The sequence below is a fragment of the Mustela nivalis genome (assembly GCF_964662115.1).
Source record: "Mustela nivalis genome assembly, chromosome: 1".
NCBI lineage: Eukaryota > Metazoa > Chordata > Mammalia > Carnivora > Mustelidae > Mustela > Mustela nivalis.
In genome coordinates, this window is record NC_139020.1 from 40,792,126 (window position 1) to 40,812,594 (window position 20,469).

Below are 20,469 nucleotides of genomic sequence, written 5' to 3' on the forward strand. Positions count from 1 at the left end.
TGGCTCAGTCAGTTAAACCTCTGCCTTTGGGTCAGGTCATGATCCCAGGGTCCTGGGATTGAGTCCGGCATCGGGCTCCTTGCTTGGTAGAGAGCCTGTTTCTCTCTCTGCCTCTGTCTGCCACTCTGCCTGCTTGTGCACTTGCTCTCTCTCTCTCGCTCTCTGACAAATAAATAAATAAAACCTTTAAAAATTAAAAAGAAATGATTTGTCTTTCTTTAATAATATGTTCAAAATGAAAACACATTCATGTTGTGTCTTATTATTCATCAGACTTTTTAATAGCTAGAGCAAAGTTCTAAGTAAAATCATTAAAGCCTTTGAGTAACAATGTTTTCTTTAAATAACTAAAGCTTATTCCAGGGAATTTTATAAAACATAGTTTTGTTTTGATTTCTCCTGGAATTATTAGTTAAGCATGTTTTTTTATTACACATAAGAAGATAATTTATGTGGTCTTAAAAATTCTTCTATTGGACACAGACAATAAAAAAGATGTCCTAACAGACACAAACAGAAATATTGGTTCATTATGGAAGCATATTAAAGAAGTTCATTCATAGTGAAATCATATGTAAATTTGTTAAATTTAATGGTCTTCTAAGTTATTTTGATAACATGTTAGCATTAATGTTTCCTGTTTTTCATTTTTACCATTTCTTCCTTAAACCTATAATTAATTGGTCAAAAACTGTTATCAATATTTTGAATATTGATCTATCATTATAAATAAGCACAGTCAAAAAAGCCAGAGAAATTTAATTCCTTAACTGTTTCCGTGATTACTTTCCCTTTGCCATTTTCTTCTTTTTCTTTCATATTCCTATCACAAAAATAAAGAGTCTTGTGTTTTAAACATGGTCTTATTCTTATATCAACAACAACAGGCAATGTTAACTTCACAGAGGCAAATAGAAATTTATTTATTTTAACCGCATTTGTGTGTTTGTGTTTTCTTTTAGTCAATCTACTGGATTCAAAAACAATTCAAGGGGAGCTGGGATGGATCTCTTACCCATCACATGGGGTGAGTATGGTAAACTGTTGAAAGGAAACATGATTCTGTCCATTGTCTCATAGAGAACAGAGGGAATTACTGGTATGTTCTCTAAAATGAACTCCTCTACTTCAGTGACATATATATTTATCAGTATCTTCAATACATGCACCAAGAGAGCCAGATATTTGTGTCCAATGGAACTATTAAAATTTTTGAAGTCTAATTTTTTCCTTCTGAATCAATTGCCATCAGTTGCTTGATGACACTAATTAAACCTTTTACTGGCATCATGTAGATGGTCTGAGTGTGATCATCTAACATTCTTTTTGTGATGTGATCAGAAGAGGTGAATTGAGAAGACATTTCAAATTTCAAGTAATGTAGAAAGCATGTATTTAGAGACCTGCAGAGTCATAGCATTAAAAGCAGCCTTGGAGACCATCCAAGAAGGATATATTTGTCAATTCTGTAAAACCTTAAATTCTTTGTTCATTGATCTTTATTTCTTAATTTCTTCACATTGCTTTAACTTCTTCACTTAAAATGTCTGCAGCATATCAAGGTCAGCTTAAGCCTGGGAAATTTCATTTAGAAAAAAAAAAATTGACTACCTTTAAATTTAAACTCTTTATATACCTTTAATACATTACCAAGCCAGACATAGATTACTAAAGTGTATAGAATTTTTGTGACCCAACCGTTTCTGATAAGATTCTGTGAGAAAGATTTTTGTTTTCTTTTCTTTTTCTTTTCTTTTCTTCTTCTTCTTCTTTTTTTTTTTTTTTTTTTTTTGGTGGTGGTTGGGGGAGGATCATCATATACATTTGGAAAATTCTTGTTCTTACGAAATTGTGTAATAAGTGCCTAAACATACTTTGCTTCCAAGTATAGCTTGTGGAAAATGTAAAATGTTATTTTGAAATACCTGTGGTAGGAACAAATTTGTGTATTTCTTTTCCTTCTACTCATCCTCTTTTTAAAGAGCTTATAATTACTTCCACTTAGTGCTGATATTCAGTCTTTAGATTTTTGTGCCTAAACATACTGATTTTTACGGTACTGCCAGCTTCTTCTTCACCAACGGATGTTTTACATCAGAGATACTTCATCTATCTGTCATCTTTGAATCTGCTTCTCTTCCTGGTACACCTTGACATTGACACAATGCCAAAACCTATCACATAATCAGGACTTGGTTGGTTGTTTTGGAGGAGAGAATATGAAGTAAGCCAGGATTTGGTCTTCCCATAGGTGTAAAAGGAATCAAATTATTAGGATAAAAGCACATTCTGGGTAGTCAGAAAGAGTGAATCAAAACTCCAGATTGAGCTGGAAAACTCATTTAAAACTAATCACCCTAAAGTCAAGTCTAATTTTAATTCTGATTTTAGAAATTTGCGTTTTTCATTACTCCGTCAGGTTATCCACTATAGAAACTTGCTGCCTAACGATGTATGAAAAGCAAAAATCACAGTGACATTTTACTAACAGATAGTTATACAGGCTTATAAAAAAACAACAAGAAATTAACATGTATTTCAAAGCAACAGTCTATTTCATGATTTCCTTTGAAGAAGGTATAAAGAAAAAATATTTCTATATATTAAGACTTTTGGGGAAAATACTGTGTAAGTGAATACATTTAACCATGTTAATATTAGAGATATTGTAATGAAACAAAACTGGCACTTCTGCTTCCAGAGATATGTTGGGGGTGGGGAGAAATGTTCTAGAGAAATGTTTTCTACTACTCAAGGTGTGGTAGGTATGTGCACTAACCAGCAATATCAATTCCCCGGAGATTTTTTGATATAGACTCTCAGGACCTGCCCCAGACTTTCTGAATCAGAATCTGCGTCTTAACATGGTCCCCAGGGAATTGCTGAGCACATTAGATTTAAGAAGCACTCCTTAGGATAACTCACCTCTTGGCTTTTCCCATCTCTTGCCCAATTTCCTACCTCATTTTTGTCCACAAATTCTGTGGCTTTATCAGCAAACAGTTTTCAGTTTTCCTTTGGCTTTTGGTTGCCTTAGAGAGCCAACCTCATGAGCTTGGGCTTCCTCTTCATTGTTTTCCTGGTGCATCTCCTTGCAGCTGTGTCTTTCCTTTTGGAGGGAAGGGGGGAATGGGGAGTTGAGTGAGCCTAGTAGTGGGTATTAAGGAGGGCAAGTATTGCATGGAGCACTGGGTGTGATGCATAAACAATGAATCTTGGAATTCTGAAAAAGTAAAGTTAAATAAAAAAAGCCTAAGACAACTGGCCAAGTTTTCGGAGTTATCTTTAAAACTATCAGGGAAAACAAAAATCTCCCCAACAGGTCATGATATTTATAATATCCCAAGACCCCAAAGCAAAAAGAGAAAAAAAATATAGAGAGAGAGATGTGAATTATTATCCTGTGGTGCTGTATAGTGTGTTTTTCCTCTAAATCGTATATTGTGTTAACCAAAATGTCCACATTGAAATAAGTAACATAATTTGGAATATGTTTGATTAATATTCATTTCTTTTTGAGAAACTGATGAAATTTTTAAAAAGATTTTATTTATTTATTTGACAGATCACAAGTAGGCAGGGAGGCAAAGCAAAGAGAGAGAGGGGAAACAGGCTCCCCGCTGAGCAGAGAGCCCCATGCAGGGCTCCATCCCAGGACCCTGAGATCATGTCCTGAGTGGAAGGCAGAGGCTTTAATCCACTGAGCCACCCAGGCGCCCCCTGAACTGGTGACATTCTCAAGTAAAAGCACTGCATAGTTAATTACCAGTTGGAATTTAACATCCTTGCTTTTATAGTTGTTTATGCTTTTATTTTTAATTATTTTTATTGCCTAACCAGTGCCATTTTCAATATAACAAAAATAGGTTAATTTTGTGATCTTTTGTTTTTAAAGGAAATAGTTAAAAATATCATGATATTTTTGTTACAGCTTTTCCATAAGAAGTGAAATGTAGTGCTGGAAACAATTTTGAACTTGTTACTGTCTTAATTGATTAACTCCAATAAAAGCAGTGCATCTGTTTGTAGGTTAACTAAAATATGATTATAAAGTTTGGAGGAAAAAATTGTAATAACAATGTTATAGCATACTAAATAACTGAAAACCCTGCTTTGTGTGTGTGTGTGTGTGAGAGACAACATTTAAATTCTATTCTCTTAGCATATTTTAACTATTCGATACAGTGTTACCAGCTTCACTCACTGTATTTTACATTCTATCAACAGAGCTTATTCATCTTAAGGTGAAAGTTTGTACTCTTTTACCTACTTCTGCCTGTTTCTCCTACTTCTCAGTCCCTGACACCCACTTTTCTTCTGTTTCTATGGGTTTGACTTTTTTCCCCCCCTAAAATCTGTGAAATAGTGATATTATGTAATATTTATCTTTCTCTGTTTGGCTTATTTCATAGCATAATGTCCTAAAGGTCCACGCATGTTGTTGGAAACAGCAAGGAAAATCCTACTCTTTTGATTTAGGGCCATGGTTTTCAGTGTGATGGGGGAGGTAGGTAGGGAGGGAGGCAATGTTGAATGGGCTCCATGGAGGTATTTGAAAATGTCTGGAGATATTGTTGGTTGTCATAACTGGTAAGGCAGGACACTGCTGGCGTTTAGTGTGGAAGGTCTGGGTGCTGCTAAACATCTTGCAATAAACAGGGCAAACTCCCACAACAAAGAATAATCAGGCCCAAAATAACACTGCCCAGGTTGAGAAATCCTTGCTTAGGGGATGAATAATGGTGCTTTGTCAGGAGCTGTGGTCACTAAAAAGAAACTGGGAGACTGCTGGCAAGTTCTCTAAGTCTCAGCCTTACTCCCATCCAAATTCCAAATCTTTTGCAATATGAATTTTAAAAAAATGATTGTATACCAAAGCTATATAAAATTAATATATTTGGGTGAAAAGGCCCAACGATGAGTCATTCCTTCATGTATGTTCTTTCCTATTTTTGTTCCCCTTTTCCCCCAGAGATGTATTCATGCATAAAAACTTACAATTAACCTATGTAATTTTCTTGGGAGGAGTATTTCTATCTCTATTTTAAAATGAGGAAATCTTAGAGGAAATCTGGTGAAAATTATAGTACTATACCATTAGGCCTGGAAAAACTTCTCCAAATGAGTATCTGGGAGGAAATTTAATGAGACTTTGGTTTTCTTTAAATGATTTTTTTTAAAGATTTATTTATTTATTTAGAAAATTTTCCTTAAAGATTTCCTTAGACATTTATTGGTGCCTTACTTATGATAATGTATAATCATAATAAATGATATGTATTTATTTTAGAGAGAGAGAGAGAAAGGGCAAATGAGAGTGGGGGGGGGGGCAGAGGGCCAGAATCATTTGCAAGCAGACTCCTGGCTCTGTGTGGAGCCCCAGCAAGGCTTGATCTCATGACCCATGAGGTTATGACCTGAGCTGAAACCAAGAGTCAGATGCTTGACAAATTGAGTCACCCAGGCACCCCTCTAAATTAAATTCTTATAAATAATACTCAAAGTTTGTAAACTGAAATTATCAGGGGGTTATGAACACAATTTATTTTTTGATAAGAGTTTTTTTTTTTTTTTTTTTTTTTGTTATGGACAAGTTTGGGCACTAATAAAGCAGACATAGCAATGACATTTGCTGTCTTTATGAACTGTGAATTATAATGTTCGAATTTTGGGTATAATTATCTTCAGAAATTTTAGTAATCAGTAGGTTAAATATTCTTTGATTTAGGGGGCAATCAACATACGTAAAAACCCATTTACATATTTTATTACAACTTTGAAAGAGTCTTTTGTTTAAATATGTCTAGTATTTAAATTTATTGATTGGTTGATTGATTGATAATGCCAATCTACCACATAAGTTTTCTTAGTATATGTGTCAATGTAGAAGAAGGATCAGAGGGAGGTGGAGCTGTATAATTAGAATAGTATTGATATGCTAAGCAAATAGTACAAAGGAATTATGAGCCCCAATTCACTTAATTACAGAAGCTCAGATAGCCAGAAGGGCATGAGGAGAGGGTTGGGGAACGTGCTGTGATGGGCACTGGATGTTATACACAAGTAATGAATCACTGAACACTACATCAAAAACTAATGATGTAGCATACAGTGGTTAACTGAATATAATAAATTTTTTTTTAAAAAAAGGAGAGAGTTTAGGAAATATAGAAAAAGCATAGCCTGAAATGAGTGATTCATGTATATTAGCTGATGATAGAAAGAATTCTCAAAATTAGTAATTGCAGAGCTTTTTTTTTTTAAAATTTTCTAACTTCCTCTTTTTTCAACTTCTTTAGAACTTTTTTTCCTTAAAGATTTCCTTAGAAATTTATTGGTGCCTCGCTTTTGATAATGTACACAAACAAGCTAAAACAAACAAAACAAAACCAAAATGCTCTTTTGGCAAAGAGGCCCTGTTGGTTGTCCCCAACATCTATTTCCTGGCTTTTTCTTGAGAATGGCGCACCTATATTGTTTATGTTTTCAACTTCTGTTGTGTCCCTGGAAAATAGCCCCTCTGTGACTCTGTGCGGCCAAAGTTGACTCATCTGAGAGCTAATCATGATCACTTGCCAGTGACTGGTTTAGGCAAAAATAAATAAAGTCAGTGAATCTAGAGCAGAATTCCAGTGAATTCTGGAAAAATTTTCCTGCTAATAAAAAGACATGGGGAGAGCCTAAGAACTTTGTGTCTCCAGGCTTGCCCTGTGAGGGCCCAGTGTCCTTGTCTGGAGCATCTGGTCCCTTCATGACCAGAAAAGCGCTAACCCACTTGGGTTAGCCTGGAGAAATTAGCTTAGAGACCTGACCTGGCAGAACCACTGAGTTATGTAAAAGAATTTTCCTTGTTTAAATCACTCTTAGTATTTCCCATACTTTCAAATGAAAGGGATTCTGATAGGATACAATGTTTAATTTCCTGATCAAATATCTTAAATTCCAAATGAGGGATACAGCAATGGATAATTATATTTATATTATTTTGTGAATTGTATTATGTTATTTGTATTTTCCCAGTGCTTTAGTATGATGTTAGAGATCATATGTAGAGTAGTAAAATACAGTGAGCTACATTGTTTAGGGTTGGAAAACTGCATTTGAAATCTGGCTTTGCTATTTATTTATTTATTTAAGATGTTATTTATTTGACAGACAGTGATCACAAGTAGGCAGAGAGGCAGGCAGAGAGAGGAGGAAGCAGGCTCCCCGCTGAGCAGAGAGCCCGATGCGGGGCTCGATTCCAGGACCCCGGGATCATGACCTGAGCTGAAGGCAGAGGCTTTAACCCACTGAGCCACCCAGGCGCCCCTGGCTTTGCTATTTATTACTATTTGGTCCGACATAGGCTAATTAACCTTCATTAACATTTCTCTTTACTTTTAAAAGAGGAATAATAATAGTTTCCATGTCACAGCACTTTGTAGTGAATATTTGAACAAATAAGATATTTATGTTATCTATGAGAAAATATACGAGATAGTGCATGTGAAAGAGCTATACACATATAATTTCTTATTCTTAAATAAATTTGAGGATTTCCCCTTCGAATCTTAGCTCTCAGACTCTATGTGTCATCTTGTATTTGGATTTAGGAGAAGGAAAATTGATATTACTACCTGACGTTTTCTTCTCAGTTAAGAGCCCCAAACATGGCCTTTGACATCACAGGGTTGTTACGCTATTGAATCTGTGCAAACAAAAGTGTCCATAAAGTCTTGGCATTATATTTTGAATGGAAAGGGTCAACTATGGATGAATGAGTCAAAAGTTGCATGTCCACTTTAATTTATTTCAAACTTGTAAGTGATGAGAATTTCCTCAAAATTTTAATCTCTCTCCTTCAGGGAGACCTTCTGACTCTTTCACATGCCACTCTCCTGCCACCCCTCCCCTCTACCCACCCACACCCCCCAGGTGAGCACGTTATACTGTTAAGCTCATCTTCCTTGTTCTCTCTTGTACCTCCACAGCTTGTAATTCTACATTAACATTCTGCAGTTATTTCATTGACACTTATTTCAGCCAGGAAGCTGAAAACCCTATGAAGCCAGTCTCCATCATGAAACTTCCTCTTTTATTCTCCACAGTTTCAGTCCCTGGGATAGCTGTCCATAAATTAAAATTGCCTGAATGAATGAAATATAAACGCTTTCCAAAATAAGGAAGTATAACTAAGTTGACGTTATGTATTTGTTGTAAAAGTTTGATTTCCTATCTGTTATTTCAAATGGTGTCTATTAATGCCTCCACTCTCTTTTTTTGTGGTATAAATGCTAAGTGAAATTATAATATAAACACATACTATATGTACTATAAGCATATAACGTATAGATATCCATGTTTATATTGCATATGATATTATGCTGTTGTTTGTACTAGCAGGGCTATTTAGTTAATTACAAACAGCCCATGAATTGGAGGTTAACTGAAAAGAAAATTAGCTAGGGGGACTTGGGTGGCTCAGTGACTCAGTCCTTTAAGCATCTGACTCTTCATTTCTGCTCAGGTCATAATCTCAGAGTCCTGAGATCGAGCCCTGCATGGGGCTCACCAGTCAGGTGGAACCTACTTGTCCCTCTCCCTCCCGCTTGTGCTCTCATTGAAATAAATAAATAAATAAACAAACAAACAAATAAATAAATAAATCTGTCTTAAACAAGAAAGAAAACTAGCTAAAAACAGTTCTATATTGAAGTTCATCTTGACTGTTGTTTGAAGGTTAAAAAGCCAGAATCCTGCAAATAAATTTCATTTAACTAAAAGTAGAAATGTTTAGAATTGAATGAATCGTAGAGAGGAGTGGGAATAATAAAAATAATAGCTAAAATGAGTCATTGCTTTGCTGTTCTCCAGTTTACTGTAATTTGCCTTCAGTGTTGGAATTCCTGCTGTTTTTGAAGTCTGGATTTTAAGTCTTAGCTACTAGATCTCTAGCTCTCACATTGTGAATGGTTTCTGAAAGGCAGGAAGAATATTTTGACAACTGGGTGTCAACAATATCCACTTGGGATTCTGCCTTTATGAATCATAGTCTAAATTCTGCTTCATATGCTGAATAGTTGATCTAGAAAAATCAAATTTTTGACACATGTGATATGTGATTCTGGGTCATTTGAAATTTTTATGCCTAGAATGAACAATGCTATATATTTTCAATATGTCACTTTCACCTATTGTGCTGACCTTTCAAGGAAGGCTGTCTGATCAAATTAGAAAAACATGGCAAAGTTTTTCAGTTTTTTATTTCTCACCTTTCTTTGAGACAAAATGCACCAAAATCGAAGGTGAAATGTAGATAAGTGGTAAAAATAAGCAAAGGTAGAATTTATTCTAGCAACATTTAATTTATAAAAATGTTACCTTTTATTTATTTTAACATAATTTTTGTCAGTGCCTTAAGAAAATAAAAACCATTTTTCCATTGCTAATGTTGTATATTTCTGTGTTCATGCAAACTGTGTTCCTACGTTCACTCAGTTCATTATACATTAAATTTGTTGAAATGTGCAAAATAGTATATAGCAGCCTGAATATCAACTTTTTTATTGCTGAGAAACATTCAGTTCATTTAATATTTAATTTAATTAATTCATTCAATTTTTATTTATGTATTTATTAGAGTGAGAATTATTGAGAGAGCATATGAGAGGGAGAAGGTCAGAGGGAGAAGCAGACTCCCGCTGAGCAGGGAGCCTGATGTGAGACTTGGTATGGGACTCTGGGATCATGGCCTGAGCCAAAGGCCATCATTTAACCAACTGAGCCACCCAGACACCATCAGTTCCTTTAATATTTAAAAAAATATACTAAAACACTATGTTTTCAAGCTTCCAAATTTTCCTTTGAAATAAGATATAAAAACAACATAGACACCTCAGTGGGAAAATGTTTCAATTCTTTATTATATTAAGCCAAGAATTTTGATAGAAATTTGTAAAAATAATAATTTGCCCAAAGTTTATTTCCTTTCCTTTTTTTTTTTTTAATTTCATGACTTAATGATTTTGATCCTTAGGTTTGGTATTGTCTGGTGGGCCATTTTTTTGGAAGATTAAAAAATTAAATATGCCCTGCAAAAATATAGTGTGAAACACTTTTTAAAGAAGTTCCACATTCCAAATGATAACCATTGCATCTGAAATCATTTAAAGGTTATTCTATTTACAATACAGACCACTTAAGTACTTCTGCAACCTTAATAGCCCATTGATTACAGTTATTTGTTTTCTGCTAATGCTGTTCAGTTTAATGAAAAACGATGCCGGTTTCTCGGGGGTTGCTAAAATCATTCATCCCCTTTCCATGAGACATATGAAAAGAAACATCAAAGGGGTTTTCTGAGTAGTCCACTTCTACGAGTTATTTTTATTCATTCTGATATATATTTATATGCAAATAAATATATAAAATAATAATTATAAATATATAGATTGAAATCCTTAGTTTAAAATATGTAAACAACAAGGCGAAATCCAGACCAAGACTTATTTCATTAGAAATCCAGAGGGGTGGGACCCAGAAATCTGCTTTTTCATAGACCCTCTGTGATTGTGATGCTGCTCAAGTTTGGGAATCACTGTACTAGAATATTGTTATTTGCTGTAATGAGGCCACCATTACTTAGGAAGATACTCATTTGCTGCCTGATGCTGTATTGTAGTTCATTCCAACCTCTTAATACAGCACAATTCATGATTAATATAGCTCTGGATGTTTTTCATTTAAGATTTTATAAACATGCAACACGTGAATGTAAGTACTTGACCAGTAGCTTGGGGAATTTATTCTTTGCAGTTTGCTATAATGATTCATTTTAGAATCATCACCTTTCTCTCATGTAATCTGGGAATTTAGTTTGAACTGCATATATACGCTGTTTATACATCTGGCATCCATTGATCACCATAAAAGAGATTAAATAGTCATGAATTAAGTGATTAAAAAATCGCAATAAAGAATATGAAAATTGTGGCTCAGTGGGTTAAAGCCTCCACCCAGGGTCCTGGGATCAAGCCCCTCATTGGGCTCTTTGCTCAGCAGGGAGCCTGCTTCTTCCTCTCTCTCTCTCTCTCTCTCTCTCTGCCTGCCTCTCTGCCTACTTGTGATCTCTCTCTGTCAAATAAATAAATAAAATCTTAAAAAAAAAGAATATGAAAATCTTCCATCAAAGTGTTACTATAATTTAAGTTTGTCTAGGGAACGGCTATGGGATGTTCCTAGAAAATGACAGGCATCATCTTTTGATGGATTTTATGTGCCACACTAAAGATACTGTATAACATTCAAAGGCAACATTTTAATCTAGGTAATTATGGGGGATGTTTTAATTGAAGAACAGACGAGAGTCAGAAAAAAAAACCAGAAAAGCATTGTGAAAGTTCCCATGGGTAGCTTGTATGGGAACCTAGGATCTGCTTGTATCCCTTTGATTATATAGCTTAGTGATTTGGTGTAAGGTTGAATTTTAACTATTTTGCTAATATTCAAAGAAGGGATATTCTAAAAAAATTAAATCTTTTTTTATTAGTGAATTTTTTTTTTTAAATAAAGGCATGAAACAGAGAAGCTGAATTTGGAGAACTGAGTAAGTTGAAGACCATTGGAGGATTCAGTGGAAATGAAAATTGTCTTGTAAACTAAGGAAGAAAAGGAAAAGAAAGAAAGGGGGGCATAAAATGCTTGAATGGTAAGAGTAATTAAGTCTCCCTTCCCTGTGACAGTATCAGTCAATGGATTTTTTGGGCCTGAGGTTAAGGATAAGCTAAAATTCAGAAAAATGTAAAATGGTGACCTCTCTTCTCAATATGAAGTAATAGAACTACGGATCTAGTTACTATGGAAGAGAGCCAGTACAGAAAGAGAGGAAGGATGCCATGTGATGGTTTCAAAGAACTTTTATTTTTTAAACATTTTTTTTCTTAAGATTTTATTTATTTATTTGACAGAGATTATAGTATTAGGCAGAGAGGCAGACAGAGAGAGAGAGAAGGAAGCAGGCTCCCTGCTGAGCAGAGAGCCCTATGCCGGGCTTGATCCCAGGACCCTGAGATCATGACCTAAGCCAAAAGCAGAGGCTTATCCCACCGAGCCACCCAGGCTCCCCAAAGAACTTTAATTCCCAGTCTACACTTGGATATTTATTCCATGCCATGGAATCCAAAGAGAGTTGGTGGTCATAAACTTTATGAATTTAGTCAAAGGTTTCCAAAGAGGATTAAAGCTTCTGAGTGATATGAATCCATCTTGCAAACTGTGCTTGCTCAGCAATTCCCTAGATCCATTTGTCATCTGTATCCATAATGTTGAATATAAGTGATGGGTGGCCATTTTTTAATGTCGAATTAGTGATATAATTTTGACTTCAATTTCTTTCTTCTCATGAGTGTTCAAAAGGCAATAAACAACAATGTAATCATAAACTACAAGAAATTTTGTGAATTTCTAGGTTTTCACAAAATAGTAGAATTTTGTGAAAATATTTATTGACAGAGTTGCTTCACTTTTTCTTAAGATTTATTCATTTATTTTAGAGAGAGAGAACTTGAATGGGAGGGACAGAGGAAGAGGGAGAGAGAATCTCAAGCAGACTCCACACTGAATGCAGAGCCCCATGAGGGGCTTGATCCCAGGACCTGGAGATCACAACCTGAGCTGAAACCAAGCGTCAGATGCTTAACCAACTATGCCACTCAGACACCCCAAGTTGCTTCACTTTTTATTAAGAGTAGCAAAATTTTATTTTATTTGGAGCAGTAGAATATATTCAAAGGGATAATCAATTTTAAAGATAGCAGTGACTTTAGAAGTCATCTAGTGTAATTCCCAAACTCATGTTGACAAACAGCTAAACCTTAGCTTGACCAAGGTCATATTATTGCTTCCTGGGTCTGAGTCCATGCTTTTTTCATTATTCCCTTCTGTCTTGGTCTGGACAATACCAAAGTAGATTTTGAAATTGTGTGGTTTAATACTTAGCAGATTATACATCATCAAGTTTTAGAACTATTTTGTCTGAGTGTGCTGTCTTACAGCACCCTCAATAGTGACCACATCTTGCGATACATCAGTCAATATAAGCTATTTTTCTCAGCAGCTGAAAAATGCCGATCTTTCATAAGCCCAAGAAGAAAGTGGGTTGTATAGGATTATTATTAGCTCTCTATTCTTGTGTATATATATCTTCCCCCGCCCCGACAAACACAATCCACAAACAGCTGGATTTATGATCTAGGGAATGAACTGTCACTGATGACTAAAGATTCTTAACTCATTCTCTTGACAACTCTAAAATCAAGTTGATTTTTAGCTTAGATTCAAATATAAATTTAAATTTACTTGAACTGAAATGACATTTTTAAATGTTAGCTTATAACCAAAGCAAATCCCATTTAATTTCAGTTTTCATAAGAACTATTGGATATTTTGAGATCTTTTTAAAAATTAATACATCATTTTAATGTACTAGTTTAAAAACAAGGATAAATGTGGTATCTTCAAGCCAATAATCCCCTTCCAGATTTAAAATGTTTCTAAATTGCTAGCTATATTTTTTTGCATTCTGCACTGCTAATATAGATTTTTTTTGTTGAATCATTTTGACAGAAATAAGTGGTGCTCTCATGTAGTTTTCCAGATAAGTTGATGAGTAAAAATTAGATTAACAAGTTAGTTCAACAACACATTTTGGACACTAAAATATAAAAACACAGGAGTTACATAATCCAAGAAATATTTTGTGGTGAAATTTACCATAGTGATCATCACTTTTAAAATACCTACTTTTTCTTTTCTAAAATAAATGATCCTAGTTCAAAGAAAATCCCAGTAGTGATAAACATTTTGGGGGAAGACTAAGGGTGATAGCATTGTTTTAGTTTATTATTTTATTTTATTTTTAGGGATTTGTTTATTTTAGAGAGAGAGAGAAAGAGAGAGACAGTGTGTATGCATGTGCATGTGTGTGTATGGGGAAAGAGGCAGAGGAAGAGAATCTTCAAGAAGACTCCCTGCTGATCAGGTGACTGAGCTACCCAGGTGTCCCAAGCATTATTTTAGAAAGGAAAGTATATGGGTATTATTAATTTCCAGAGCCAATTGTATTCTTAATAGCTTATGCAGTATAAAAGGGGTATGTAAAATCATTAGTATATTGATACTCATTCATCATGTTGTTTAAGGGAGGAGATTCTTTTTTTGTTTGTTTGTTTGACAGGCAGAGATCACAAGTAGGTAGAGAGGCAGGCAGAGAGAGAGGAGGAAGCAGGCTCCCTGTCGAGCAGAGAGCCTGATGCGGGGCTTGATCCCAGGACCCTGGGATCATGACCTAAGCCGAAGGCAGAGGCTTTAACCCACTGAGCCACCCAGGCACCCCCATCATGTTGTTTAATAATTGTTTGAGCTCCTAATATGTGGTAGGCCCTATCATATGGAGTAGGGATACAAACATAACCCATAGGTAATATTTTTACCATGTGCTATGTTGTATTCCCCTGCTTTCTGTATATCATTTCACTTAAATCTTACAACAATTGTACAAAATTTACTCTCATTTCATCGTAGAAAAAAAGTACAACCAAAGTGTTTAAATAACTCAAACAAGATCTTACACCCAATAATTGTGTCAGGAATGAAAATCAGTTAGTCAGATTCCTTATGCTGCATACATCACCCCTACTCTAAAATGCTTCTCTTAAGAGAAGTGAGGAATGTATTTCTGGGTGAAGCATAAAGTTTGGTAGAAGACACCATGAACCAGCAACTACAATATGATGAAAATCATCAATTGAGATAAATAGTGGGTAAAATATCGCACTGAATGTGGGATCAGCTCTGTTTGACCTGCATCAGGGAAAATGATTGCAAGAGGTTGTTAAACTTTTAAGGATGAGTTGGAATTTATGAGGTATATGTGACTGGGTGTCCCATACACAAAGCACAGACTGTAAAACAGCATTTTATGCTGAGCAAAAAACACAGTCCATACCATCTGAAAGTAAGGGATAGAAGGAATAAAGTGATAATTTGTGAAGGAAAAAAAAAAAAAGAAGTGAAAATTTTCATCTTGATTGTGAGGAACCTCATGCACCATGGTCAGGGGTTTGGATTTTCTTACAGGACATTCTTAAACTGGCTAGGAATTTGGAAGTTTACTCTGTGCACTTAGACCGGAGGTGCAAAAAAGAGTTGGTTTCTAAGGTCATCTGAGAAAGATACCTGGCAAGGCATAGAAGAGAGGTCGTGAATGTGGTGTCATTTATGATATCTGCTCTATAGGAAATGATGCCAACTGGATATGGGTGGAAAGGAGATGAAGGATTCAAAGATAATTTCTGATACGATGGGTGATTAATGATGACTCACATGTATATTAGTATCTCCTAGATAAAATCTTCTTAGATGCGCAAGTGCCTCTGGATCAACTGTAGGACACCACTTCATGGTTAGAGATTGCATTGCTAATGGTGCTGGTCTCAGCACCATACTTTGCAAATCAGTGTCCTAGATCAATATTAAGGGATTTACCTGAAAATAAATTTGAATAGTTTCATTTTGTGAAATTTAAAGGGTAGAAATTAATTGAATTTAAAAGGAGAGATGTGATCTATTCTCATGTGTAGATGGTCAATTAAGATTGAGAATAAATTTTTAATACCTTGTATTGGCATATGTATTTGTTGATATAAACCTATAATATTAACATATAATATTCATGTATATATCTGCACACTCATGGATATTTGTATTTATAACACATATCATAACATACCCAGTGGTATCTAACGTGCTTCTAGTATTTGAAAGTCCATATCATTACCCCAATATTCCTGAATTACAGAGAAATATAGAAGCCATGAAGACTAAATTTTCAAATAGATGACCATAGTCAGCCGTAGAAGGTCATGTAATGTACTTCTAAAGTTTTGGGAGGTCCAATATTGGTATTTTGGCAGTAGAAGGTATTTAGAAGCAAAAAATAAAGATTTTACCCCAATATTAATTATATATAATATAGTATTTATAATACAAAACAGGTAATTTCTGAAGAAATGTTGTAAAATAGACTCATGATATGTGATAGACAAAGCATAGATAAAGGGAAAATAAAAGATGAAATTTTGAATAGAATTTTAAACAATTAACAGCCTTAGGAAATATTCACCAGATAGCTTTTCTTTTAGTATGCACTTTCCCTTTGAAGAATATTTCCTTTAACATTTGATTAGATGTAGCGTTTGTAGAATTTATGATTCCCAAAAGAGACATAGGTTGGTATTTAAAGCAATATTTAAACAGAAGAGGAATAATGCTTAACTGGGTATGATCAGGGAATCATTCCATAGGAAATGAATATAAACAAAAAGAACATGAACTATCTCAAGGCACTTATAAACAAATGAAATAATTCTTGTGGCCTTGGTCCTCTTTTTTTTTTTTTTATGATTCTCATGAATATTTTCATTCCTTTTATCCAAAAATATGTCAAATAAAATAAATGGATGTTTTAATATTTTTAATTATAAAATTTTAATTCAAAATTATAATGAAATTAATTTTATGTGTTCCTTGTGGGACATGCTCAGTAAACATGCATAGGTCCGAATTGTCAGTTTGGAAGATTAAGATGTACGTCTCTCATGAAATACCACGACTAATATGTACCAAAGAAGGATTTTTTTAAAATATAAAGAATAGGGCCACCTGGGTGGCTGAGTAAACCTCTGCCTTGGGCTCAGGTCGCGATCTCAGGGTCCTGGGATTGGAGCTCCTCATCTGCTCAGCAGGGAGTCTGCTTCTCCCTCCACCTCTTCCTGCCTGTCTACTTGTGATCTCTTTCTCTCTGTCAAATAAATAAATAAAATCTTAAAAAAAGGGGGGTTTAAAATATATATATATATATATATATATATATATATATATATATATATATAAAAGACAGTGGTTTCTTTGAATCTTACATAACTGCATTTTTATTCTTATAACCAATTAGTATTTAGTATAATGATTTAAATCGCTGATTCATCAAATCTTTGAATAACTTCACCCCAATGAGGTTCACTTCATACCTTTCAAAAAAGAGCATAGGCCTAACACAGTACTAAGTAAAGATCATATTCAAAGATATAAAATTGAACAGTTAATTATCTGTAATATGTTTAACAGTAGGATGGGGAAATCCATTTGACCTTTTAGTGAATTAGCAGATATCTGAATATGAAAGAATTTCTAAATGTTATTTAGGGAATATTTCATAAAATATAACTAATTTGAAAAATAAAAAGCTTGCTTACAAAAAGAGCCATAGCTTTATATTTAGCAAAATATTTAAATACTGAATTCCCATATGATATCTATATAATTTAGAAGAGAAAGATATCATTGTCTGTCATGAGACCAGATCCTCTTTGCTTTTTCTAGTAATACTTTTTGTCTTTTTTTTGGAATATGTAATGTAGTCTTTCTATGAGGGAGACCAAAGCTAAATGAAAAGCTGTCATTTTAATTAATACAACACAAGCTGCACTATTAAGTGCCTTCAGAAAATCTGTTTTCATTTGGTTCTAGGTATTTAAGAGTCAGCCATTGAATATGCATAAGCAGCTCTTCCTATAGACATTTTAGAGTTAAAAGAAAATCAGAAACAATCCCTGCTCCAAAGAAGTTTCTGATATAATTGTGTTTGTCTCATTCGTGTACATCCAGCTTTCAGAGCCAAAGGTGAATGTGGTTTGTAGTAGTTGGACATATAGTTCTGGCTGTTGTTTATTTATTTCATAATCATGTATGATGCTGGTTTTAAAAAGTTTGTTTTGGGGGAATGATTTTAGAATTATAGAAAAGTGGCAAAGAGTATTCAAAGAGTTCCCATTTACTCTACCTAGTTTCTCCTAATCTTATATAACCATGGTATATTTGTCAAAACTAAGATATTCACATTGATATGTTACTAGTAACTAAACTATAGTCTTTATTTAGATTTCACTCGTTTTTCCACTAATATACTTCCGTTGCAGGAAGAAGGATATTTTTCCCCATCAATTTATACTTAGTAATACATTTTACAACATACGAGTTTAACTGTCATCAGTTTAACTTAAAATTAACAGACTTCTTCTTAAAGCTGTTTTAGGTTCATAGAACAGTTGAACCAAGAGTACAGAGTATATACATCTGTTCTATACAGAGTTTACATATACTCTCCCCCTCTCCGATTTCCTCTGTAACGAACATTTTGCATTGTTGAGGTGTGTTGGTTAAAAATGACGAACCAGTATTGAAACATGATTTTAACTAAAGACCATAGTTTACATTAGAATGCTCTCTTTGTATTGTACCTTTCTCTGGGTTTTGCCAAATGCATAACATATGTATCTACCATTTCAGCATCATACAGAACAGTTTCACTGCCCTCAAAATCGCCTGTACTCCACCTGTTCATCCCTTTCTCATTCTTGGGGCAACACTCATTTTTTTACTGTCTCTATACTTCTGCCCTTTCCAGAAAGTCATATAGCTGGAATCATATTGTATCTATGATTTTCAGACTAGTTTCGTTCACTTAGCAATATGCATCTAAGATTCCTCCATGTGTGATGCTGTTTTGTATTTGCTTTGCCTGTCTACATACACTTCTAGTTTTATACATAGCCTTTTGCATTCTGAATTTACCAAACAAGTCTTGTCCATGTTCTGTTTCTATTCTGAACTTCCTGAGGACTGCTCCATTTTTGAATCTGGTTTTCTTTCATAATCCTTGGTCTGAAGTTACAACAAAGCTTTGAATGCAGTTTACTCAGGAAGTATATAAACATATGAAGACGTCAGTTTCTTTGCATATTATTCCTTGTAAGACATGATAAATTCTACATTTTTTGTTAATTTTACAATGTCACTCAATTATTTATTTTTACTTAGAGTTTCAAATATTATTAGTTTTTCATCTTCCAAACACTTTGTGTCTATAGTAATGATGAATTGTAATTATTTATACTTCTCAATTTCCAAAGCTAGTTATTAGGCAATGAGCGTTTGATTAAAAGTGAGGTAAAAAAAAAAAGTCAGAATAAGCATAGTCTAATTGAAATACAATAGTTGGTTGACTGATTTTGGTTGTAAAATTTAAAACAAGTTAGGGACTAGCAATCATATAATTTGTATATTATCAATAGCAAATATTTGATGATGCTACAGGATTTGATACAGTATCTCACAAGATAACAAAATTAAATCTACCTTTATATAGACAAGTTTGTTTTCCTTCTTTTCCTTCACTAAAGGAAAAAAAATTCTTATAAAGAACATTTTTTCTGATGGTTTATTTGAGAAAGAGAGAGAGGGAAGGATAGGGAGAGGATTTGGTAATTGATTTTTTTTTGCCTAAAATCACTGTTCTCAAATTTTTGCTCCAAATGAATTTGCTTCACTTTCTTTAAATCAAATGTGTTAGAAATATTTTATTTTAGTTGATTATGTGTATACGCACATATAGGTGGATACAGACACACACAGAGATGTAAAGAGTCTTTTTCTTACGTAGAGATATTCTTCAGGTAAGTGCGTAAAAAGCTTTGTTTTTTTTAATAATAATAATATCCATTATATAAACATTCTTAAAACCATTCTATTATGTAGACACAGCCAACTTTCAGGTGGATATGTTCTGTGATCTTAACCAATTCTTATCCAATGACTTAAAATAATGTAGAATGATATTTATTATATACTTAGACAATCTTATGACATTTTCCTTATTGATTTGTCTAAATGTATAATATTCAATTCCTTGCATCCTATTCACTGAATAAATCGATTTAAATACCTCAAATTTTAAAAGTCTACTCTTCTTTCTAAAGTACATATCACAGATAATACATTAAATAGCTACTTAGTCCTTGATCTAAAGACCTTTGAATCAATTCTGATTTGTTGTTTCTGTTTTTCATATTCAATTGTTCACTATTTCCCGAGGATTCTTTCTTAAATATGTATAGAATCAGTATCTTTTCCTCCATCTTAACTGTTCTTAGATTTCAGTCCAGCCACTATAACTGAAGAAGGGACTTGTATGTAAAAAGAATTTTGGCTTAAATAATAAAAAAATACAATTAAATAAATCATTGAATGAAAGAAGAAAAATTAACATTAAAATAATAATAAAAAAAGAAATACAGTGTTAAAAATGAAACAGAGGGTAATTTTGAAAATTAATAATTATTTCTACGGAACCTGATCTTATGACTGAGTCTCACTCATGAGGTTCTTTGCCAAGAAGTATAGCATGGGGCAGAAAAGGATGCTGGCATTAAGATAGAGATGATGACTACTGACTAATTTGAAATAGTGAATGACCCACATATTAGCAAAGAATAAGCTTAGTAAAACTCAAACAGCTTATCTGACAATACCATGCTGTAGTTGGTATTTAAAAAAAAAAAAAAAGGTAACCAAAATAGAAAAGTCCTTATGTTT

At 33.9% G+C, this 20,469-nt stretch overlaps 1 protein-coding gene across 2 annotated transcripts in view; it reads left to right on the top strand.

Annotated features, from left to right (window-relative positions):
* EPHA3 (EPH receptor A3) overlaps positions 1-20,469 on the top strand; it is a 364,189-nt gene that overhangs the window by 18,504 nt on the left and 325,216 nt on the right. For both annotated transcript variants that reach the window (XM_082745038.1, XM_082745039.1), the window contains exon 2: positions 963-1,027. In XM_082745038.1, coding sequence (XP_082601164.1) covers positions 963-1,027 — 65 coding nt within the window. The remainder of the gene's footprint in view (positions 1-962; positions 1,028-20,469) is intronic.